The sequence below is a fragment of the Lutjanus erythropterus genome, chromosome 16 (assembly GCF_056507025.1).
Source record: "Lutjanus erythropterus isolate fLutEry1 chromosome 16, fLutEry1.hap2, whole genome shotgun sequence".
Taxonomy (NCBI): Eukaryota; Metazoa; Chordata; class Actinopteri; order Lutjaniformes; family Lutjanidae; genus Lutjanus; species Lutjanus erythropterus.
Window position 1 is genome coordinate 34,633,533 of NC_139332.1, and position 25,525 is coordinate 34,659,057.

General features: G+C 39.9%; 2 protein-coding genes across 2 annotated transcripts; both read right to left on the reverse strand.

The window, feature by feature from the left end:
- Positions 1-7,855: 7,855 nt before the first annotated feature.
- On the reverse strand, positions 7,856-14,188 carry LOC146313479 (serine/threonine-protein kinase SBK2). The gene is made up of 5 exons (XM_084739506.1): positions 13,860-14,188; positions 10,221-10,365; positions 9,939-10,141; positions 9,303-9,464; positions 7,856-8,531 (listed from the first exon to the last, which is right to left on the reverse strand). Exons 1-5 carry the CDS (start codon positions 13,863-13,865, stop codon positions 7,893-7,895), a joined length of 1,155 nt encoding a protein of 384 aa, XP_084595632.1. The 5' UTR covers positions 13,866-14,188; the 3' UTR covers positions 7,856-7,892.
- A 5,743-nt stretch (positions 14,189-19,931) lies between these two features.
- Positions 19,932-24,073, reverse strand: LOC146313480 (uncharacterized). Its single transcript, XM_084738883.1, has 4 exons — positions 21,964-24,073; positions 21,248-21,343; positions 20,967-21,134; positions 19,932-20,366 (listed from the first exon to the last, which is right to left on the reverse strand). The coding sequence occupies exons 1-4, from the start codon at positions 22,279-22,281 to the stop codon at positions 20,196-20,198; spliced, it is 753 nt and encodes a 250-aa protein (XP_084595009.1). The 5' UTR covers positions 22,282-24,073; the 3' UTR covers positions 19,932-20,195.
- Positions 24,074-25,525: the final 1,452 nt, after the last annotated feature.

The following is a 25,525-nucleotide window of genomic DNA, read 5'->3' on the forward strand; positions in this document are numbered from 1 at the left end:
AGATGAAGTCTAACGTATCGAATGACAGTCTGCCCAGTGTTTGTAAAATGTGGACCAAAGTGGTGGAATGACTGATCCACCAACATTCCCACTAATAGTATTAGAAATAAGGTAATTCTCAAAAAAAGTTTTTAATATAATATTTTGCTCAGTAATTCAGAAACAACACTGCCAATACACATGATAAAAAGATCATCATCTCCTCACTGCCAGTTGCAAAATTCAGGTATGTGGTTTTATCACAGAGTCAGACAGTCTGTCTGTCTGATTGACCACACTGGTAGGGGTCAGACAGACTAGATGCTTTTGGAATACTTAGGTAACTGTGTCTAATCTTAGCTTAGCATCACTTTCAAAGCTATATCAGCACTTCATAAAATAAGTGGACAAGTAAATTTTTGAATTGGCTCATGGCTGTGATAAGAGGAACTCAGAACAGGTGCCCAGAGATGGTGTCACAGTCAGAAAACGACACGTACCCATTACAGGAGAAATGTTTGTCTCCTTCAGGTCCAAATGAGGTATCAGTGTGTTCATGTGCTGCTCTGGAGCAGAACTCCAAGTTCAAGGCCCAATTCCCCCTTGACCCTTCTCTGTTTTTCACGTGGACATGTAGGGCAGGATGTCCTGTTTCTTTTGGAGATCTACTGGCATAAACATCATCTAGTCCTTCAAATGTGTCAGATACAGACTTCAAACAGAGTGGTAGAAGAAAATTCCCAGAATGCTTTGTAAACTGGCTGGATAATGGATAGCAATGTTGCGGGGCTTCTCCACTGGCACTTTTGGCCAGACAGATAAAATCCTCCTCTTCTGAAACAATGCTGGTCAGACATGCAGCTGTGTGGTGCACAGATCAAGACCGTGGGGCAGACACAACATGCTCAGTGAATCAAGGAGTCATACCTGGCAGCAGGATCTGTAAAAAACATTAATAATAAAACTGAACCCGGGGGATTTGCCCTGTGTGTCCAATAAAACTGCAGTCTGCTAGACTCATCATCTTGTCTACTTAATAAAATCCTCTGCCAGGACAAGAAATGATCTTTAAACTTACAGCGATGCAAATGTGACGTCTGCATTTTCTCTCAAATATTGTCGTTTATTTATTACTGCGTTAAAATTTCATATTTATGATCTGTCCTCTTGTTACCTTCTTGTCTTTCTTTTCTCACTCTGTCACTGACACTTGGGCTAAACACACATTCACACACAGTGACACTCACTGTTACACAACCACGGCATACTGAAGACACTTTGCGTTAATGCAACATATCAGGTGAAATGTCAGGAGAGGACCGTGGATCTGAAGAATTCACAGAGCACCGGCCAGTGTCCCCCCTCAGGACCCTCGGACTCTTGGACCTGCTGCTCAAATGTGATATGGTCGTCAAACTGTCTCCCTTTAACAAGCTTGCTAATTCATGAGTTTTGGCTGAGGACGGTTTGTGAGATAACTTGTTCGTCCTCACAGATGATCTCTTTATCTCAACCCTGCCACTTCAGTAACATGAAGAATTTGTCATTGGCATTGGGCGTGATTTCAGCACTGTTAGGATAAACAGAGGGTGAGGTGGGGACAGAAGGTTTAAAGGTTAAAATCACAAACCGACACCTCAACAGCACCATTTAGATGGAGGTGAGAGTGTGTGTTTGCTTGTTTTACTACTAGTCAGAAGACTACTGTTCTTGTGGGGACCAACAGCTTTGTGGGGACCAAAATGAGGGTTAAGACCCTTAAGAATTAATGCTATATTAGAGTTGGAATAAAGGCGGGGATTACACACTTAACTGTGATTGGTAGGGTAGGTGTGGGTTATTTTATTATAAATGTGGGGTCCAAAAACCAGTAGCTTACTGTAGTTGTGGGGACCAAAATGCTGGACCCCTTAAGTTTAATGATCTGGGTTAAAACTCGGTCTGGGTTAGGGTTACACTCTTATAAATAAAGGGGCTAGCTAGAACCTTTTATAATCATTTCACTGGGAACTCTTTCAGAGAGTTCTACCTTGAACTCAGCACCAAGGATTACACCTAGAACCATCTGTGAAAGGTTTCACCCAGAAAACCCAATGAGAGGTTCGACTGAGAAACCTTTTATATTCCAAGGATTTTATCTGGATTCTATCCAGGGGCTTCTACTGAAAACTTTGCTATATTTCAAGGGTCTTATCCAGAACCCACCCATAGGGTTCTAATGAGAACCTTTTTATGATTGAAGTATTTTGTCTAGATACTAGCCAGGGGCTTCTACTGAGAATCCCTTTGTATTGCAAGGGTCTTATGCAGAACCCAACCAAGGGCCTCTACTGAGAACTCATTTATATTTCAAGGGTCTTGTCCCGAACCCAGGAAGGAGATTCTACCCAGAACCATTTTATATTATGGTACAAAGGACCCTTGACAAAGAGTTCAAGGATTTTAACAATCCCTGAAGAACTCCTTCATCCACAAAGGGTTCTTAATTGAACCCTTTGTCTTGAGGATTGCAAAATTTCAAATGAAAATACATAAAATCTGAGATAATTGTAATTTACAGTAAGTTTGTATTTCCTGTATTTATATTAAATATCAGCTTGTAGTCACAATCATGCATTTGGCATGCATCATCTATGACATACAAATAGTAACCATGGCGCCAAACCTGAACCATTACATAAAGAAGTGCAGATCAGGAAGAGAATATTTCCAACAGCCATGTGAACCGAGAACAAGTGCTTGTGGTTACTTAAGAAGTGCCAGTGAAGTGTCCACAGTACCTGTCAGCGCCAAACGGTGCAAAACAGGAAGGAGACTCAAATTACGTCCAATTAGGATTCATCTGAAGGGGGACTTAAACCTGCCTCCTGTGTGAACTGTTCTAACGTTGGTCATATGGTGGTACTTGGAGAGCTCAAATTTTCTGCGATGGTACATGTTGTAAAAAGTTTGAGAAACACTGCATTATGTCAATGACTGGTCCCTACAAATATGGTAAAACATGTGCAGGTTTGGCTGTATGTGTTCATATATGTAGCAGTTTATTGTTTTTGGGTGAAACTCTTATATTTCCAAAATCAGCTTTTCAGGAACTAAGGAAACCACGTTTGTTTTTAGCTTTTATGACCGTGTATGCTGGAGTTCATCCAACTGAACTGAGTTTAACAAGCAAACTTTGATGTGACCTTAAGAAACGACAGTGACTAAAAATGGATTTACAAGGTTGCATTTGTTAAAACATGATATGTATCTGTATGAGTGGTGTGTGTAGATGATATATGTGGGGAGGTGTGGATCAAGTAAACAAGACCTCGTCTTTCTAAAGGTTTACTGTGTTTAAACCCTCTGATGTCTCAGGTCTCTTCATTTTTATCTCCACCAGGAGCAAGCAGGGGTGGGAGGGTTGTCCTGTGTGTGTCTGTGTATTGTCTGAAACTGACTCAAGGAATGTGACAAAAAGGGAGTTCACACAAGAGTTTGGCATAAACAAAAGAATCATTTATTAAACTAATGCCTAGAAACATTTGAAATGTCTGTTAAAAGTCTTCAGTCCCTCCCACATGTCAACACAATTTAACAGAAGTGTATAGACACACACACACACAAACACACACACACACAGACTGCCTGCCTGCACACAGCTTATGAGAGGGAGAGGTCCCAAAGGCCCAGGTGAGCTTAATCAGCTGACGTCCCTCTCGTGTTAGCTGACAGACCTTTTTCACAGCAACCATTTTGACATGAGATGGTGGGGTAAACAAAAACTAATGACACCAATCAAGGTTCTGACAGCAGCTACTGTCTCTGTTTTTAATTTAGTTTGTGCTTATTACACGAACTGTTTCTATTAGCTGAGAGAAGTAGGTCAGTTTTAGCCCCATGTTACTTTATGCTTTCTAAGAGGTTAATTATTTGAAAGTAGTTAAGTTTATGTGAATTATTGATGTTAATTTACCCTCTGCACCCAGTGGTCTTTCAACAGGACAGATTGTTAAACTAAACTCCATTTTAGAAGCAGGTGCTTTATGATACAGCCACATTATTGCCAGTAAAAACTTCTGTTTGAAGTGGATTTATTCTCATGAATGAAATGAGGGTTATAAGCTGATCTAAGGCTTTAAGATGGAGAAACATAGGCAGGCTGGAGTGGCGGGTAAACAGGTAACCGGTGAGTGGTAGCTCTGAGACACAGAGAAACAAACGTGAGAGCAAAATCCAAATACAGGAGACAAAACAAACGAGCAGCAAGTTGGCTGAACCTTAGCACCACATGCACAGACCGAACAATCTGGTGACAAGTGCATTGCAGAGCTGGGGTATTTGTACTGCTGGGGTTGATTGGTGGAAGGCTTTCAGGTGTGTGGCAAGATTGGCAGCAGGACACACAGACACAGAGAGAGAGACAAACAGGGAATCAACACGAAACACAGGGGAGGGGTAGAACAGCTGACGCATGAGGAGAAGACACAGACTATGACAGCGACTTATACATTCATACCACTGAGCAGCATGGATGGGGGCAACATAAAAAAACCTTCAAAAAGTACTGTGTGTATTATTTCAAAGCTGGAACTGGCTTCTATTAAATATTCATGTTATCTTGTTTAAGTTATTTGGAGATAATTTCATGAGTTATTCAAAGCTGTGGACCCTCAACTCAACCCATGCATGAATTGGTCCAGGTTCAAGATAAAAAATGAAAAACTGAAATACTGGATAAACAAACTTTCCCTAAACATATGTAGTGTTCCACACAAAAGCTCAGGGCAGCAGCTGTGTGTTGTTCTTGAACGGAGGTGGGACAAAAAGCTGAGATTTATGCTCAAGTGAAAGGTTTTACAAGAGAAAAGACCCCACAGTGTTAGAGAGCACAGCTGCTTCCCTGAGCTTTCTATGGAAACATCTGGGTGTGGGTGAACTACATGACAGTTCAGACAGGATCTTTAGGTATTTATGTTATTGCAAATGTCCATAGGAATTTTAATGAGGTTTTCTTAAGCCACACTAGAGGGTCTGCGTAACATTTCTGAGGAAATTGAACAGGAAATGTTGAACAGGTGTGTTTTTTAATGATTCTGTTGTATTTCTATTTTTAAGGCGATCTGGGGGTGAGCGCGGTTTTACATCCTTACATAGGCCGAAGAGATACAGCAGTTTTTTCGTTGTTGTTTACACCTCGGCTTGTTATTTACGACTCCTCTGGTTTTTTATTACACTGGCAGCGTTTCGGCATTCTGCGGTCTGTCACTGCTCCTTCTCTCCCTCTGACCTCACCGTCCTCTCACTCCGTAAATGCTGCCGACTCTCACTTTTCCACTGAGGTGTCAAAGATCAAATGTTTTCTGGCAAACAAATCGTACAGTAGCCGGCCCTGACACAGTCGCAGCCTGGAAAACAGAGACCAAAGGTATCACTGTGAATAAACAAGCCTGCATAAACTAACTAGCTAGCATGCAGTTAGATATGTAAATATGGAAATGTGTTTCCAAGAGCTCGTTTGGCATACAAACTGTTCAAACAGTACATCATGTTACACGCATTTTCATTCATTATGACCCTAACATTCATTATCTTTAAAGCAGATTCTCAACTTTTTTCAGCCAAGGACCCCTTACAAGATAGAGAATATACTGGAAACCCCTCTCATGTATGCCTTTCTTGGAATAATCTGAGGTAACTTATATTTTTTACACTGCTATTGTCTTGTTGGTGTTTTGTGAAAGAACACAAGAGAAATGTAGTAGAAAGAAATTACACACAAATTAAAAAAATATGCACCATCTCAACACTGAATTTAATAAGCTGCAAATGTAATAGTGGCGATTCTGCAGATAATATATACTTTTGCATGGATAAACCTTTAAACTCAACAAACTTGATGGACATAATGTTCTTCTCTGTATCTCCCACAATGCAGCTCCAGTTGCATTTAAATGCTGTGCTTTTTTTAGTTATTAAGTCTGTTTATATGATCAGTGAAACTATGTCTTTCAAAGAGCAATGTTTGTCCATGTGTGTCAGAGATCCATGTTGGCTGTCGGCATGGTTTACTGTGCGTGTGCTTGATTCCACCTCTGCAGTAGGTATCCAGCTGATTGTATTGGCAAGAGTTAACAGTGTGTGACTGCGAGGCTGAGGGGTCAGCACATACTCGGTGCTGAAAGGTTGTAGAGTCAAATTGACGACCGTGGATCTATTTTTGAAAACATCTGGCTAAGCTCTCCGGACGGTCCTCACCGTGTGTGTCTGTGCACGCTTGCCTGTGTGTGCATGCGATCTATTTGTATTGGTGTATAAACTTACAAGGACATTGTTGAGATATGAACGTACCAGGCCATGATTTTTTAAGGTCAATCAGTCTAAAAATCAATTTATTTGTTTTTATTGAGTCTTAAATCTGGTTAATTGAACTATCAAACCATTTTAAATCATTCAAAACAGAGATTTTTACAAAAGCAAGCAGTTTATTACATTTGAAATATATAATAAATTACATACAAAATCGAGACAATGAGATATAGTTTTGTAACTATGTACAAAATGCTACAGCAACAGCAAACAGCTCAGGTCAGGCGCTAACATGCTAATATACAAAACTCATGTTAGCTAAAAGTTGCTAGCTGCCAACTATATGTTTACAGTGCTACAGAACAGTGCTACACAAGTGCTACTAAAACATATGCAATATATCAATGTTTTCTTCCAGAAAGTGCCTCTGAATATATAAGAATATAAGATATTTACTGAGTATTTCAGGCCTTTGAAACACTTCATAACTCGGTCCAAAAAATGAGCGTTGTGGGTTTTGCACTGCACTTCTCAATCTGCTAGCAGACGTGCAATAGCTGTAAAAACTGGGCCGTCTATATACAGTTACTGTGATGCCTGCAGAGTCTTCTATGATGTATACAGTCAAGACCTAAATAAAGATGCAGTGCGCTAAAGAGCGTATCTTTTACAAGGACATGCTAACATTACAGCAGTGCTAAACACAAATAATCCCCAGTTGTTAAACTATTTAGTCATTTTCAATCTGATATATAAGATACAGTTAGTGGAGGAACATTTTTTTTAGCCAATAAAGGTTAGGTTTGGATTAATTAATCAACTTCCAAAAACAAAACCATGATCAAAACAACTCTTGAGCTTCCACAGTCCGACAGTTTCTCAAAATGAAAACCAGATTTCCCATAAACCATGTTGTTTTCTTTAAAGAAAGGGGATTTTTCCAAAGTGGCTACCCACAGAGAAGAGGTCAAACATGTGGGAAGTGACTTCTCATTCAGCTTTATAATCCTTTGGACTACCTGTAGCTCTCAAACCTCCAGCTGCATTTAAAGAACAACATCCTCTCCTCTCCACTCTCTAAATTGTAATGTAGAGGCTCACAGTCCTTTAAGTAATGGACTTATGGAAACATGGCAAACACATTTCTTGCATTTTAGGTAAAACATAGGCAATGTGGTAATAATAAAAATAATCTTTTTAATCAGTGTTGATCTGTGTTGATCGCACTTAACAGACCCGTTGACTGGAAGCAACTGACATATCCTAAGCCCCGCCCCTTTTTGCTCTGTGCAAGCTTGGTACCCTGCAGAACCTTGGTCAACTTTCTCTACTGAGATATGTGTTAGGCTCATCTATGTTGAAAAGAAAACCAAATTGTGAAGATGGCTAAAAGATGTTGCTGGGGGACTTAGGCATAGTCCGCTCTGTTAGCTAATGTTAGCAAAATGCTAGCTGACTAAAGGGAAAAGGGTGGGGCTTATAATTGGTCAACTGGATAGATCTACAACCAATCAGAGCTGAGAAATGATGTGACTTTTCAAAACTGGACTGGTGAAGCTCCTCTATCAATCATCATATAGAACCCGCCCCATGTATGTTTGCTTGTATTCAGTTCTCAGATCTCCTCATCGCTCTCCTCTGCCCTCCATCTCTTTCATGTTCCTGATGGCTCCTTTCCCTCTGCTCTTCTTCCTCTCCTCCTCCAGCCGCACCCTCTCCTTCTCCATCACCCAGTCCCCTCCGAGGTAACTCAGTCCATCCTCAGGTCGTCCACGATGCCGTGGTCTCGGGTCGAGGAGCGACTGGAAGAAGGAACAGGCCAGCGGGGTGAAACATGCAAACTGTGGAGCTACAGGAGAGTGGTCTTTCTTTGCAAGTTCTGCCCCTATTAAACCGATGACACCCTCTGTATTCTCACCCTGTGGCTCTGCCCAAACATCAAGTTCATCATCAGGGCCACTGGCCCTGTCAAACCATTCCTGATATTTCAGGTATGACTGGCAGTCGCTGGCTGTTTCAGCCCACGGATGACTGCCGGTGAGCATGGCGTAGGTCAGGATCCCCAGGGCCCAGCTGTCCGTGCTGGGCTCCACAGACACCCAAACTCTTGACTTCTTTTTCTTTTCTTCATCCTTTTTAATGCGGTCCTTCTTGTCATTCATGCTGCTCCAGCTGTCCTCATTTCCACGAGCGATCTCTGCCTCAGGGGTGCAGTAAGGAGAGCTGTACCAGACCTCTGGGACCCTGGTGCCTCTGGCCTTCACCTGGTGTAGAATATTAATTTATCTGTCACTTGTATACAACACAGGAACAAGTAAAAATGCAATGCATATATCCAAAACAGCTACAACATTAGGGCCACTTCAGTGTAATGAGGTGAAGACCATAGACTGTATGATTAATAGTGAACAGAGCCAAGGTCAAGAAATAGGCAATGCAGTAACATAACCTTGAATCTATTTGATCAGCACCGCCTATTTTTGATATGGTTTGCGGGAGCCTGAAGCGTTGTAATGGATGAATGTGCTGACTGGATGCAACTGACCAATGCTAAGTCCAGTCTCTCTGTGTCTGCGCAAGCTTGGTACTCAGCAGAACCTCAGTCAACTGTCTCCTTCCCTAATATCTGTTCTGATATATGTTGGACTTGTGTTGAAAAGAAAGCCAAATTGTAAAAGATTTTCCTTGGAGACCTTTAAAACTGACATAGAGTCACGTCTGTTAATATAATAATAGTAGCACAATGCTAGCTAACAATCTTTTGTTCTGTTCACTGTAGCTAACAGATGTAACTATCTGGCTAACATTTAATGTAGGCCAGGATTAGCTAGCTAGTTAGCTGGCATTTTCATTTTAATTTTCTCATTAGCTTACATGCAATCTGACTTCTATTTGCAGCCAGTGGAGTCTCCCCCTGCTGGCCATTAGAAAGAATACAAGTTTAAGGGACATCTACATTGGCTTTACTTTTAAAACCTGGCAGCTCCATCCACTTATCATTTTGTCAGTTGAGTGTATATTTGTTTTATACTGACCATGCCAAAGTCTCCTAGTTTGACCCAGCGGCAGGCCGAGTCGCACAGGAAGACGTTCTCTGGTTTGAGGTCTCTGTGGACAAAACCAAGAGAGTGCAGGTGTGACAGAGCTCCACACAGCTGGGACACCACCCGCTGACAGCAGTCCTCCTCCATACCGACCTGAGAGATGATGGAAGGGGAATGATGAGTGAGCTTTAATGTGATCATGATCTTTTCATGCAGGATGATGCAGGAGAATGTACTGGTATTATTAGATCTCAGTGCTGTTTTCAATACTATGGACGACCATAAATTGGTAGAAAGGCTCAGACGGTGGGTGGGTATCTCTGATTCAGTTCATAATTATGGCTCATCTAATCAATTTCTGCTTTGTGGTGTTCCCCAGGGCTCTGTCCTGGGCCCGATGTTATTTGCATAATACTTACTCTCTCGAGCAATTAATAAGTCATTTTAAAGCTATCTTCTGAGCCAGTGATATTCAAGTATACATTTTGTTTAAGCCTCAAAATATTTCAAAACATTCTGGTCTACAGAATTGCCTCAAACCATAGCAATCTGAACATGAAAACCATTAGGAATACAGTATGTGTTGCACTATTTATAACACTTAATAGCTGTTTAAAGACTGTATACCTCAGGCAAGATGACATCATAGAGATCGCCAAAGAGGCCTGCTTGCTGGGCGAAGATGTAGTGTGAAGGTGTGGAGTAGGCGATTCCCAGGGCTCTGGTCAGGGATGGGTGGGTACAGAAGGACAGGGAGAGGTTGTACTCCCTCAGGAAAGAGAAAAGAGACGTGGACGCGCGAGGGAAGAACTTCAGAGCCATCGGAGTACCTGACGGGTGCAAGGGAAAGACACTGATGTAGGTCTTGTGTCGAGGCTCTAATGAAGAAGCGTTAGTTTCACCTCTCACCTCTCTTCCTGTGAACAGCCAGCATGACTTTTCCGTACGAGCCTTCACCCAGGAGCTTTAGGACCTTGAAGTGCTCCGATGTGTCCATTGTTGTCAGAGACTGAGCCGTCAGATGACACATCTCATCCAGGAGCTTCGTGGCAGCCTGGACACACACACACACACACACACACACACACACACACACACACACACGTTATTTAAGAATGTCACCTTAAGAATAACAGGAAGTTTTTCGGTTGTAGTGGGAGTTAAGCACAGTGAAAAAAGTAGCTGATAGTAAAATATCTGATAAATCACAGTATAATTTACAGCTTTGCAGACTGCTGTTAGCCCATTAGCCCTGCTAGCTCCTGTAGGTACAACCTTACCCACGCTATTTCCTGTCCCCCTCTATTTCAGGCCACACTGCGGGAGTAGACGAAATTAGGACATGGGCACTATAACTGCTAAATGGGATGCAGACATCAATAATGTGACATGCCTGCATCAAACCAACACTGCACACATCAATCGGTAAATAACTATCAATGAGAATGTCACCACTGCGACATTTAAGATGAACAAAAACAACATCTGAGTGGACTGAGTGCCTCTTTTCATAGTAGAATTCCTTGTAGCTCTTTGGCATGTTACACAACTGTTGTCGTGATGATTGTCGTCATGGTGATGCTGGTAACAGTGATCCACGGGTATAAACATGTCTGTTAATAGCCTCATCAAATCCTTTCACTCTCTCCCTCACACACACACACACACACACACACACACACACACACACACACACACACACACACACACACACACACTCACACACACACTCACACTGATCGGTGTTTTGTCTGGTGGAACGCTGATGTTTCCACCACAGCCGGCACCCTCGGGTCCAGGCTGGGATTTGGTGTCACCGTACATTCAGACATGAGGCAGCTCATTACAGCTCATTAGGGAACACGTCAGGGCCGCGAATGTGCAGTACACAGATAGTGTGAATTCCTGCTGAGGCCTCGTTAACACCAACAAACACAAGGACTCGCATCATTCTGATTTTATCGTCAAATGTGCACATTTGTCCCGCTAAAAACGGAAAATTTAAGATGAAGAACGTACACTTAGTGGGTGTTTTTAAATGGAATAAAGTTTAAATCAAATCAACAGAGATTTCTTAAGTCAACATCCGTGCAACAGGTGTGATTTTCTTAATCTGCACACTGTCAATAAACTTGACAGCGCGGCATGTACTGCAGGGCTGAGCCATAAGGTCTGATCCATGAGCGCTAGGTGTGAATACATTATTAGTATGGGTGGCCTCAGTGGAAACTGAACTTTAACCTCCTGAGTGTTTGTGCCGTGCTACAATTACTGAGCTATTCAGGTCTGAGACAACAAATGTTTTAACTTCGTTTGGCAGCTAAAATAGAAACATGTTTTTTCAGCACTTCCTTTTTATATAATTTCAGCATTTTATAAGGTTATTTTAAATAACTTTAGACTTTCGAGTGTGTCCCTGGGCAGCTGAAATGACACTGACAAACATATAAATACATTAAATAAGAATATTTTATCATAAGAATTAAGTTAAAATGTTTAATGTTGAAAAATAATAATAAACTTGATTCTCGACATTTAACTTTATTCTTGGCATTTCAGCTTCAATCTCAACCATTTGACTCTATTCTTAACATGTCAACTTAATTCTCGACATTTAAACTTTGCTCTCAGTATTTTGACTTTGTTCTCCACAATGTGACCCTCTTCTCAAAATGCAAAATGAAAGAAAATCTTCCTCATTTCATTTTCTTCCTTATGTCTGACCGTAATGCTCTTCTGTCACTTTCACAAGGTTCTTGATGAAAGATTCAAATGTTTGTTTAAGATGTATTTTACAAACCAACACATAACCAGCATCATGTTTGGTTTCTGTCCTTTGAAAATCTTGTGTCTAAAAAGTCAGATTCATGTGAGCTAAGAAAAGCAGCTCTGTTCTCACCGTTCTGACAGCACATTTCTTGCATTTGCATAACCCTTAATCCCTTAATCCTTCAGTTTCCTGGAAAAACTCCAAATCACCACATTTGGAAATACATTGTTTATGAAAAGAAGCTTAACAGAACTTCAGATTCCTGCTCAGATGAGTGTAAAAATTAAAATTTAGTTTTTTTGTTTTTGGTACGCTGTGGAGGATGAGGGGTTAAGAAGGTCCTCAGAGAGCAGCGTAGCTGACACGCTCAGAGCCGGTCAGATTTAGACGAGGGTAAGAGGAGGTGACACTGGTCTGAACCAGCACACAACAACTACAACAGCTTCTCTGCTGGACGCTGGCCGGGTTGACTGTTACATAAGACACACACACACACACACACACACACACACACACACACACACACACACACACACACAAGGCCGGACCTGGTATGTGTGTGTGTGTCGAAGATAAATGTCCTGATGATGTCCTCTACATGGAAATGTATCTCTGTGGGCCACAAACACCAGTGTGATGAATGACACGATTACTCTGTGTGTATGTGTGTGTGTGTGTGTGTGTGTGTGTGTGTGTGTGTGTGTGTGTGTGTGTGTGTGTGTGTGTGTGTGTGTGAGACAGTGTATTAGGACATACACACTTCTGTCAGCGCTGGCACACAGCCAGAAGTCAACTGCACTTTTGAAATGTCACTGTAAGATCCAGCATGGAAAATGACACCAACATACATTTTCTACATGTGTGTGAACAAGATAGAATCTATAAAATACATTCAGTAATCATTAAGGTTTTTAAATTCATTTCACAATGATTACAGTAAATATTACTGTTTTAAGAAAGACAATACCTGCAAAATAATTTCTTACATTTATAATCAAACTATTAAAGTGTTCAAATTCATGTCTGAGAAGAATTAGTTGATGTAAATGAAAAAAAATGAAACAACCTCTAGTATGTTCACATATGATACATGGCATGTATGCATGTGTTAAATGAGACATCAAACCCTCAATATGTTACTTATCATAATGCATACCAAAATATTTTTATCTGATTAATTTTAAACTTATTCTGAATCTGAGCAGCTCACAACAAGTAGTATTTACTTTAGAAGAAGCAAGTAGTTTTAAGTGCATCGCAAAAATATATTTGTGCCTCTAAAATGGGTTTAAAATCTGCTTCACAATGTAATTCAGGTGAAGAATACAAACATCATGAAATTATACTCCATGAATACCACATTCTACATCTGATAATTATGTTTTATTTAGAAGGTCATCTAAATTTGCAGACATTCTTAAATGTTGTTGTCATGTTCTCCATGCAGATACGGTGTTCTTGTTTGTCCAGGTTATGACATATTTATCACTCGGATTTCTGCAGTTTCAGAATAACTGCCCTCGTTCCTCCACAGAACATTATTAGAAAGTAGTTTCCATGACAACTGTTCACAGAGGTGTTTAATGCTGTGAGCACCACAAACTAAATTCCATTCACCTCCAGTGATTCAGGCAAAGGCAAGAGGAGGGTCATCACAGAACCTGCACAAATGTCACCAAAAACCACCAAGTACTGAGTGAACTGACCCTTTAATCTATAAAAGCGCCTCACGTTGGTGTCGGAGCAGTGAGGGAATCCCTGCACCACGTTTGACTTACTGTCATTTTGCAGCTGTGGTTCAGTTCACCGCCGTTGATCTTCAGTAAGAAATCTGTCCAACATAAACGCCCGTCCTGCTATTCATTCAGCGGCAGGTGCACCTGTCAGGAAAACCTTCACAGATCCTTCAACCTTCATCTGCTGAGACTTCTGTCCAACTTCAGAGCAGGACAGACCTGTGTGAGACTCTCAGACTGCTGCAGGGGGAGTTTGGTTGTAGCTCACAGTCAGTGAAGTAACTCTCCACACTGTCCGACCGGCTCGTTGGAGGATTTCATGTCTGCTGCTGCTGCAGCTTTTATCCCAAAGTGATCTGTCCTCACCTCCACTCCTCCCCCCGTTGTCCCCCTGGACCCTGAAGAGCGTGTGTGTGTGTGTGTGTGTGTGTGTGTGTGTGTGTGAATATGAGATAGTGTGTGTTCTTCCTGTTTGCCATGCCTCATTGGTACATTAATTTCTTCATTCCTCCCTACTTTACCTCTGTGTGTGCTATGAAGAGGGAGAAATAAAAAGTTAGTGTGCTTATCTGCATGTTTGCATGCATGTGCGCGCGTGTGTGTGTGTGTGTGTACATGCTGTTGTACTTCTATGAGTGTGAGAGCATTTAATGGGTTAAGGTTTATGGTTGGGATAAAAGTTGTTTGCATCATGTCACTGATGATCTTCACAAGTTCGCCTGCAGGCCATGCTGATATTAATGTTTCATGCTACATGTACGTACAGTGTATGTATAATAATAGCATAATAATATTGTTATCCTTAAAAGTCCTGCAACAATTAAATCATACTTTAACCAGTACAAACCATTAATGCAAACTGAGTTGAAAAAAACAACAACAACTGATTTAGCACTAGTGTATTGATACATCTCATTAGCACATATTTTTCACTTTTGGCATTAATGCCCGCCCCCTTCGTCTCCTCCTCATTCCCTCAAAATAGACAGCCCTGAAAAAAGACAGTCCTTCATAACGCACAAGTGCTGAATAGGTTTTGGTTTTGTAAGAAAGATGAAAAACACTGCTGCAAATCATTTATGCAAAACGTGTCAGACAGCAGAGTACAGAGCCACGAGCCTCCGACACACGGAGACGTCATGTCGCTGTGAGAGCAGGAAACTGTTCCTCCACGCCCCACTTCCTCTACACGGTCTAATTCGATCAAAACCACGGCACTATTCACATGAAACAGAGCTGCAGATCATCTTACTGCAAAAATGCATTTTAAACAGTTTTAAAGTTTGATCACAGATTCTCATTTACACATGAAAATACTACTGAGATGTTAACACCACTGTAATGTCCACTTTTCTGTCTCTACTGTTACTATATTTAGTAAAACTATCAGGATTTCTTTTTGCAGATAATAGCACCCTACAAATGTTGCATTAGTGTCTTAGTGCCAATGTCTTTTTCTTCAGTTGTTTTAAAATGATTATGTCTTTTTAATCGGTACTTGTAATGGTATACAGTAACCTTTTTTTGTATCCAGATTACATAATCCTGTTACCATTACTCCCCAAGTCTGCATATGTGTATAATGTTCCCTCTCTGTGACATCCAGACAGTTGTTGATCTGTCAGTCAACAAATTATCACTTGTCACTCTCACTCTCTACATACACGTCTGTCTTTCTTTCTTTCTTTTTTCTTTCTTTCCCTCCCCACCTCCCTCCCTTTCTATTTCCAGCCAGAGGATTTTCCTCCAAACCCAGCCCCTCAGGGGGGTTGTGGCTCTCAGCTGCTACCATGGACCGCAGTCCTCCACACTCCTCCACACTCCTCCACAGCGCTGGATCAGTCAGACTCTCCCTGGAGGTCGGCATCAGTTACACAGTAAAAGTCTGTCTGTGGGTGAGATCATCTGTCTGCGGCCACATGTCAACACACTGACATTATGCAAGTCACTGTGAGCGGCTCCAGGTCCTTCTGATGAACAGCGGAGGTCTGTACATTCCCATATGTGTCACCCGGCCGTGTGTGGACGCTTTTAACTTTGCTCTTTATGACTGTTTGCATTTCAGCAGCAGATGTGGAGTTTTACTGACAATGTGACGTTTGTTCAAGTCTGAGCTGCTGCAGGCAAAGTTACTGTCAATAGTTCAACTACTTCAACATCGGTAGAAAATAACAGTAGGCCTAGTTGGCCTTTTCATGCCAACAGATGAAAAAGTTTTGGTAAAGCTTTAATTTATGAGTCTGTTGGGTAAATTGGTCATAAATATAAGATAAATAGGGACAAAGTTAACAAGATGTTTTGGGTTTAAAAGAAATTATTGTTTTTTCAATGTGTTTTTTTTTTTTTTTACAGAAAAGTAAAAGGCATAGTCTTTGTATATGCTGAAAGCAAAATGGCCATTTCTGCATGCTCAGCTGACCTGCTGTGCATTGTCCAAGCTTCTGCTAGCTTTGCATTTTGCTGCAATTAATGAGTCAGATATAGAGATTTGTCTCTATTATCATTATTTTAACTTTGTTGTATATATTTGAATTAGAGCCAAATTACATTCCTTAATAAGGTTAAGTTATGTAGGGATCTTTGTTATAAAACCTATACTCAGTTGTACAATTCCTGTGTTTGTCCTATCCTAGATTATGGCGTGGGGGTCTGGGGTTATCGTAAACAAACAAAATGTGATGCAGTCCAGAACAGAGCTATGCGCTGTTTCCTTGGCGTGCATAAAATGGCCCCAAAACTTGCTGTATGTGGTGACATGGGATGGGAGCCATGTGAAATGCGGCATAAGGGTGACATGGTGCGATTATGGAATAGATTAATTAATATGTCCGATAATAGACTTACAAAACAAGTTTTTTGTTGGGACCTTTTAAATAAACATTTCTGGACAAAAGAGATTGCAAAAATATTTGATAAAGTAGGTCTTCAATACATTTTCAGAAATAAATTATCTTGTAGTGTCAGTCAAATTAAAATAATTATATTTGAAAATTATAAACAGAGGTGGTCAGAAGAAATTCTGTGTAAACCTAAATTGAGAATGTATAGTATGATTAAATGTACTTATCGCCCTGAGCACTATGTCACCCTTAACCTGACTAGAACACAGAGGTCTGTTTGTGCCCAGCTGAGATGTGGTATCTTGCCTTTGGCAGTTGAAACTGGTCGATTCCATTCAATTCCTGAAGGGAATAGAAAGTGTCGTTTGTGTGATTTGGGGGAGATTGAAAATGAAATGCATTTTCTGTTCTATTGTCCTTTGTATCATGACTTTAGACACAGGCTTTTTCTTAAAATGTCTGATGAGTGTTTGGATTTATTCTCCATGTCTGACGAATGTAGACTTAAATACCTGTTTACAGACAAAGTGTTTCCTTTAGCTCAATGTGTGTCAAATGCCTATCAGCAGCGTACAAGGGCACTCTTTATTTGATCTGTTAAAAGATAGTGATGTGCCTTAGATATGCTCAAGGTCTGTGATATCATTTTAGTAAGTAGGTCTGAGACCTCAGTATTTGATTTGAGTTTGTCATGTATGACCTTGTTTCTTTCGCTCTCTTTGTATCTTGCTGTTTGCTCCTGACTTGTTTTGTGTTTGTTGTTTGTAGTGTCTTATAAGCCCATGAGGGCTGGGCACCTTTCTTTTGGTGCATGACACTGAAAAAAATTAAATTACCTTACCTTACCTACCTTACAGTAAACTTCCTTGTATTTTTTTTATTTTTTTTTTTACAAATCTACTCCTTAAATAAGGCATTGGAAAACTGACTTCATACTTCTTCATACTTCATACTTCTTTTAATTTGAAAAAGAAAGTTAGCATACCTAAACTCGTGTTAAAGCAAATTCATAATTAAACCTCCTAAACTCCCAGAACCAAACAACTAGAAAGATCCAGTCCAGTTTTTTGGGTCCAGTTGTCCGACATTTTGATGTGGGCATTAAAGTGGATCAAGTCACACCGACAAAGCTGCTCTTGCTTTACCCACAGCTACACAGTAGTTTAATTCAGGTTTCACAAGTAAGTTTATAGTGAAGGCAAAGAGAAACCCTGTCTTACAATATTTTAATCAGAGTTAACCCTCTTACCATCCATGTTTCGCTTCGCCCATTGAGATTCACTTCAAAAAAGAATCTTATTTCCACCTCCTCAATTTTCAGGTTTTGGAAAAAAGATCATTGCTTAAATGTTGTGTAAAGTGTGATTATGTCAAACAGTCAGCAGTCAGATCTCTGTTTCAAGTGTAACATTTTATTAATGACTTCATGTAAAACATATAAAAAACAAAACATACAAAATGTATAAATAGTAATGCAAAAGTCACTAAAACAATACATTATTATTAATATTATTATTAAATATTACATAATAGATAACATAGAAAAAAAGTGAGATGCCAGCATCTCACTGTTACACTGTCACATAATATATAAAAAGCTCATAAATAGCATCCCCTAAAAAAAAAACAACAGTAGAAAAATATTAATTGTTCCACAACATCTTTTTGTCATTTAGCTCATTGAGGAGATCAACACTTAGCAGGCACTGTGACTGTAAACAGTCTCACAGGGACTAAAGGTCACAGGTGGGGCTACGTCTGCACAGTGCATCAGTACAGCACATTTCAAAGGCTACATGTAAAATGTGACATATGCATATTTGCTTAAACATGTGATAAACTTACATTCCGTTTAAACAGATGTTAATGTGAACACAGAGATGAAAATGAAAATTCCCAAAACGCCTCTACATGAACCTCAGCATCTTGCTGTTATTGTGCCAAAAAACAGTTTCAATTCTGCATTTATTTAACTTCTAAAACTTGTTTGTTTGATATTAAACTGTGTGCCACATCCTGCACATCACCTCATGCAAACTAGCCCAATACAGCCATGTTAGCAGCTCTGAGAGGCACGGCGGTGCTTTGAGCTAAATGCTAACATTAGGTTGCTCAAAATGACAGCGCTAACATACTGATGAAGCTCGTACGATGTTCACCATCTTAGTTTAGCGGGGTCCAATCCCAGTGTCCACCCTAAACCCTCATGCTGCATTCCAGACAATTCAGAACTCGAAAAATAGTCAACCTCCGACTAGAAAAAGTTCAGCAGAACGCCACTTGCAAATCCCACAAATCCATCTACCCCAACTTTACAAAGAAACAGTCATCTGATGTCAAACAACAACAGCACTCATGGAAGCCTAAAATAATACAGACTATCGTATATTTCTGTATGTAAATTGATGTCAGATTATTTTGCTAATGTTATAAAGTGCACCAAAATAAAATATATAATGGCGTTTTTACTTTATTATTACACTGAATTACTTTACCCAATTCAGTTGTGTGCACTCGCCAATCAAACTCATCAATTTGTCACAATCAGTCATATATTTTGATTACTTCTGACATTGAGCCCCTGCAACAAGTCAAAAGTTGAAAGTTACAACTGTTTTTCTGTTCTGACAGAACACCGCAATCAGTGCCGAACCCTCACAAACTTATGATGCGTTCCTTCTGAGCTGGGAAGTTGGAAATGCCTAGTTCCCAGTTGGAAATTTTAACTGGAATGCCCCTCAATATTGGATTTCTGACTTGGAAAGTTGGAAGAACCTGTTCACCTCTTTAACAGTCCTCCAGGCTTTCATTCATGATCAATGTTAGATATGGTTATTGTCGAATAATCAATTTACTCATTTTTGTCAAAGCAGCATCGTACTTGCTGCCTCTATATTTGTTTACTGTTTTTTTTAGCCCTTCCCCCATTTAACCTGTGTTTACCGTCACTATGAACTATGGGTGATTCCCTCAGGCAAAGTCTGCATAGATACAGACTTTCGGAAAGTCTGCACAAAGGGCTGAAAATGCCTGCAATAGAGTCCTTATGGACTAGACGATCTGACAGCAGGACAGCTTGAAGTGGGTGAGTGAATGTGGACGTTGGGACTGGACCCTGTTCAAAGTTTTGCTACATGTAAAGATGTAAAGTCAGACGATCACCAAATCATTCTGAAGGAAACATGAATGTCTCTACCAAATTTCATGGTACTTCATAATCAATATCTGACCAATTGATCAGAAAGATCCAACCTATGGGAACCTTGAAGGCCTAGCCAGCCACTAGTGAAAAGCCAGAGGATCACCAAAGTCATTAAAATGCATCTCATGGGCACCATGAATATCTGACCTGACAATCCATCCAATAGATGATGAGATAATGAAATAATTCAGTCAAAGCGGTGGACCAACAGCACTGCAGTCCAGTGAGTCATGCAGCTAGCATGGCTAAAAATCCTTGCTGGGTGAAAAATATGTAAGTTAACAGTGGTTTTTATGGGAAAATAGAAGCAGTCGCTTATGTGCTGAAGGCAGAGGCTTAATGTCTGTGGCAGCGGGAAAGTTTCTGGAGAGACCGCAGCACTCGTTTTGACCAGTCGCAGAAGACCTGTAACCGTTGAGAGATCTCGATGGAGGACTGGAGCACCTCGAAGGCCGTGGAGACGACGGGGAGGGAGGGAGACGGCAACTCAGGAACCTCTTCACTGATCTGAAGACAGAAAGGGTGGTGGAGGTTTAGAGGCTGAGGCAGCAGCTTGGAAATAAAATCTGAGTATCAGGATTTTAACTTTGTTTCTTTTCTTTTCTTGGTTTTCTTTCCATTCTCTTTGAGAAGTCCAGTTCCACAAACCTGTACTTTATTCTTTTTACTATGAAGTTGAACCAAACTAAATGTGATACGCTAAAAATCAGGCAATTTTAATTTAATCATGAATGTAGCTTTAAGCTACTCCATGTGTCATTTTCATTTTTTAACTGATGATGCCAATTTCAAGCATTTACAAAATATTAGAATTTAAATATCACATTTCCTTCTGCAGCTTATGTTTTCAGGTGTTTGTTGTTGTAATACTCATTTTGGCCACAAGAGGCTGAGATGCACCATGAGTCCAGGTTCTAAATGGAACTACAAACATTCACATTTTCTTTGAGATAAGTTTTAATAGTGGTGACCTTCAGCCTCTTGTGGCCAAAATGAGTATTATAACAACAAACACTTAAAAAAAAAAAAAAAAGATCCTGACAAAAAAACAGTCAAAAGTAATTTATTTAACATTTCTCTGATGAATCAAACCCTGTCTGTTCTCACCTGTTGAAGAGACGTGTTAACGAGGTTGGACAGGTGCAGCAGGTGAGCGCTGGCGCTCTCTGCTGACTGAGAGGGCAAACTGACGTTGTCTTTGGCTGTTTTCAGCCAGTTGACGTGCACTCTGAAGGACTGAGTGTGCACGTACAGCTGGGAGAGGGACTTGTTCACCTGCAGGAGACACAGAAAGAACAAGAAAAATTTACCTGTTGTTCTCCTCAGACATACACAAGAGTAAGAAAGAGTTGTAGAGAAATGAATTGTCTTGATTTCAGAAACTTTACCTTCAACGAGTTGAAAGACGCAGCACTTTGTTGTATATGAGGAAGACTGTCCAGTCTGTGTTCCACCGCGTCAAAATTTTTGAGTTCCTCGTCGGTCTGTTGTGAACATGATGAGAAGTCACTTTAAAAACAGAACTACATTTCCAAGACATGAATAATAAGAAATGAATGAACAGACTCGGCATTAAAAATATATGATTTTTTATTTTGTTAATCAATCTGTCTTTCTAAAGCTCGTCCTCTGACTGCCATGTGTTCATGTGAAGAAATAATCATGTCTAATAAAACTGATATACAGACAATTACACCATCGCTGGTGGGCTTTCTATGTCCAAAAGTGTTCCTTTTTTAAAAAACACAATCTTTTATTTTATTTTATTTTTTTTTCAATCAGAGACTGCCAGGAAGTCCTTTGATTACATTGGTTACATATTTGTAAAATATGTAACGGAAACCTACAGTGGCAGAGAAACTAGTGAAAAAATGCAAAAGGCTGTATCTAGAGCCAGTGTTTGGTTTGTCTGTTCTGAGCCACTGTAGAAACATGGCAGAGCAACATATGTAATTTATAACCCTTGTTTGACTTGATGACTTGACGTGACATCTATAACCTGCACAGATCTAAAATGATAATATATTTAAATGTATAATTGAGGAGATTATTTTGCAAAATTCACTTATGGTGCCCATCCAGGCAGGATACAGTGAGATCTTACCAGGTCATGGAGTTTTTTGGATAAGTTTGTCAGCCTCTCCACTTGATGGGTCATTGATCCAAACATACCACAGAGGGACGGAGAGTGGGTGGGACAAGATGACGAATGGACAAACAGCTCAGCCAATAGCAGCAGGTGGAGAAGACAAGAGGTGGAGTCATGGATCACTGAAAAGACAAGAAAAGATGAAAGCGTCTGAGTGTTTCTGTATTTGCTTATTTGTTTCCTCAGGCTGCAGCGTGTTGAAACCTTTCGCATACTTGTTAACCACATTGCAAATAAAAAGGTCTGCCAGCTCTTTAGCTCGTAGCACCACATTGTTTCAGTTTAAGAGCATGAAACGGCAGGACAGCATTCAGCGATAGTTGCTCACTGTGTTTACAGCTGCACCCGCAACACTCCCACAACAGGTGGCTGCAGGGCTGCATTCACTCTGCAGCCGAGAGCGGAGCAACTCACAGCTTCTGCCCCCTCACTGACCCAGACCTGGTGTGTGTGTGTGAATCAGCATGAAAACCACAAAGCTGCATGGAAACACATTTTTATTTCCAACCTAAACATGCAAATGTCACACAAGATTAATCCAGAAGCAGCTGTATTCTGATTTTGTGAATGCTTCGGTCTGTAAGTAAGGAAACAATTTATCTGACATATTTGCCATATTTTTTTAATAAGTGATTGACATGAAGAACTAAGCTGATGTTAATCAAACAACCAAAGCGGCACTGTCAGTTCTTTTTAGAATGAGATATAAGTTACATCCTGTCATCCAGATACGAACAGTCATTTAATAGGTCAGATTATTGCAGGTCAGATTCCAGATCAAAGGTCTGCGGTGTGGATGAATGACATAAATTTGAGACATAAGTAGGTCAGACACTGATTTACTGTTCGCAAGTTCAGCAGCTGAACGTGTGTGAGTGTGAGGGGAGGTTTTCTGCAGAGTGATAATTTGTTTTGTTTCTGGGAAATGTATAATCAAGGCAAATAGGTCAGTCCACTAAGGGAATCTATTTTTATCTTTTGTCTAAATATGATCTGACCTGGATGAGCATTTTTCGGTGTATTTTCTTGTTTCCGTTGACAACTCATGTTTATGTTTTACTGATAATGTTGTGGTCCTGCAGATAATCGTCTCAGCAAAAAACTTGCATGCTGCTTGTTTCAGCTGCTGATCTTTCCTAGTTCATTACAACTTTATTTATCATAGTTCTGCACATTGTTCCTATTGGTTAATTTTAATAATATACACAAGACGTTAATGTCGGAGATCTGGCATTGTAGTGACATGCTAAAAAGACTTGAATTCGACTTAGACCTTCATGACTATTATCAGGGGGTTGATTTTCAGTTTTATCTCCAATAAAGTGCTTTGAAGGAGCAATTGAACATCTCAAAATGAGCACTTCAGTCCAAACAGCGCGTTGGGTCTATAGATTGTATATTTAATAGACTGAATACCTATAATTTGTACACAATCGATGTACAGTTAAGCCTGCTGTGGAGTTCACTGACTGCCTGCCAAACTCCATTAACATTTTGCACGATTTAACAGTCATAAACATCTGCCTTGTAAAAGATTATTAATGATGTCTTACAACTCATAAACAGACACTTAATCATTCAGGGGAACATTCGGCATTAATTTGACCTCTAATTAACTTGAAATAGGCAAATAATTTCAAAAGAAATTTCAAAGGAGGAAACTGCAGTTGTATCGTTGTTTTCAGTAAAACAAGTATTTCAGTTTTGCACGTTTCCTTAATCTCAGATGGCATATAATTGATGAATTTCAGTAAATGTATTACAGATTTCTTCTGTAAATAACCTGGAAAAAACTATAGCCAGTTCGATGGTCTGTTTGCACGTTTCTTGTTGTGTTGGACATTGTTGTAGCAATTGTTCCCATGTTTTAGCAGTTACTTTGTTTAGTACAATGTTATCGTCTATCACTGATAGAAATCAGAGACAAAACTACAAAAACTTGGCCAGGTTGTCATAAAAAAGAATGATCCTTTAAGAACAGCCTGTTCTCAATCCCAAGTCATCAAATAGAAAAGTTTTATCGTGCCCCTTGGTGTCTCATACAGATGCACAAGGTACCTTTGTGCATCTGAGATGCACTGATAACTTCCATGTAAACCACATCAGGTGAGGTAGTATACAAAGTCAAACAAGCGTACTTTCACCCAGGAGACCACTGTTTGTGTACTGTGTGAAACCAAAATCAAACTAATGTTTAAGGTTACATGATGTTACCTGCATCTCATGAACTCACTTAAATCACTTCACTTACATATTGTAACATATTTATTTGAATCCAAATCATGATTTTTTCCTGAGAACATTTCACAATATTAACCACATGTTAAAAAAGCTTTCTGGCAGCGTCTCATTGCTTGTGCATCAGCATGAGATGCTGAGGGACGTGACAAAGCAGCGTCAGTATTTGATGACCTAGGATGGGAACAGAGAGTCCATCTTTCCTTGAAGCTGCAATCACTCTCACGATTTTTTGGCCATTAGGGTGCAGCTCAAGAACACTGACATCTTACAGTATCGACTCATAAAGTTGCTATGTTGAATAAGTTAGCAAAAAGTTGCAGATGCTGCATCCAGCAGACTCGGAGCTACTCCAAAATTCTCTTTAATTTTTTCCTCTGTTTTCGGTCTGCACTGTCTCCTCCTCTTTACCTCCTAAACACTCCACTATGTTCATCAGCTGGTCTCTGATTGTGTCTCTCTGCTGAGCAGGTTGTGACCGGTGGGATTTTTAGAGCTTTTTCACTGCTTGAATGAGGTAAATGAAGCAGAAGTTGTGGACTGTAAAACTGAAACAATGAGCTGAATGACGCTGAAAAGCTCTGTAAAGCTGTGGGGAACTTAAGGCTGTGGTGGTTATTCTGTGTGGGTTTTAATCTTTTTATTCTTTTATTCTATTTGATTCTATCTGTATATAGACAAGACAACATTATATGATGTCCTCTGCACATTATGGGATGACGTCTTTTCTTAAATTCTTTATATTTCTTATTTTTTTATATTTACGTTTGTTTCTTATTTTTATTATTCTTTTCTCTTTTATTATTGTCTATTTTTCAACTATATTTCTGTATCATTTGCTTTTAATCTGACCTCAGCTTTAGCTAAACTTTGTCTTGCTTTTGTTTGGCCTCACTGGCTTTCGGTTGTTTTTAGTTTAGTTTATTCTACAAAGAATCAAATAAAATAGTAAAAGACGTTATACTGCTTCCTGGGGATCCTACTTTTGCTTTGTCTGTCAAAGCATTTGTAAACTCTGCTTTTGAAGGTGCTATATAAAGAAAGTTATGATTATTTTATTTAAAAAATACAGCAAAAAGGCATTAAATCAACAAAACACTTATATTTTTAGGTCACCTTTATTTTTAGTGTTGCTCATTAATCATGAGAACTTGTGGATTGCAGCATTTTTATGTAAAACACTTTGTTGTTGCACGTCTGGCTGTGCCTTGAATGAATGTGCCTTCATGTTTGAAAATCCTGTGTTTAATAAATGCAAGGATAAGAATCATAAAGCTGT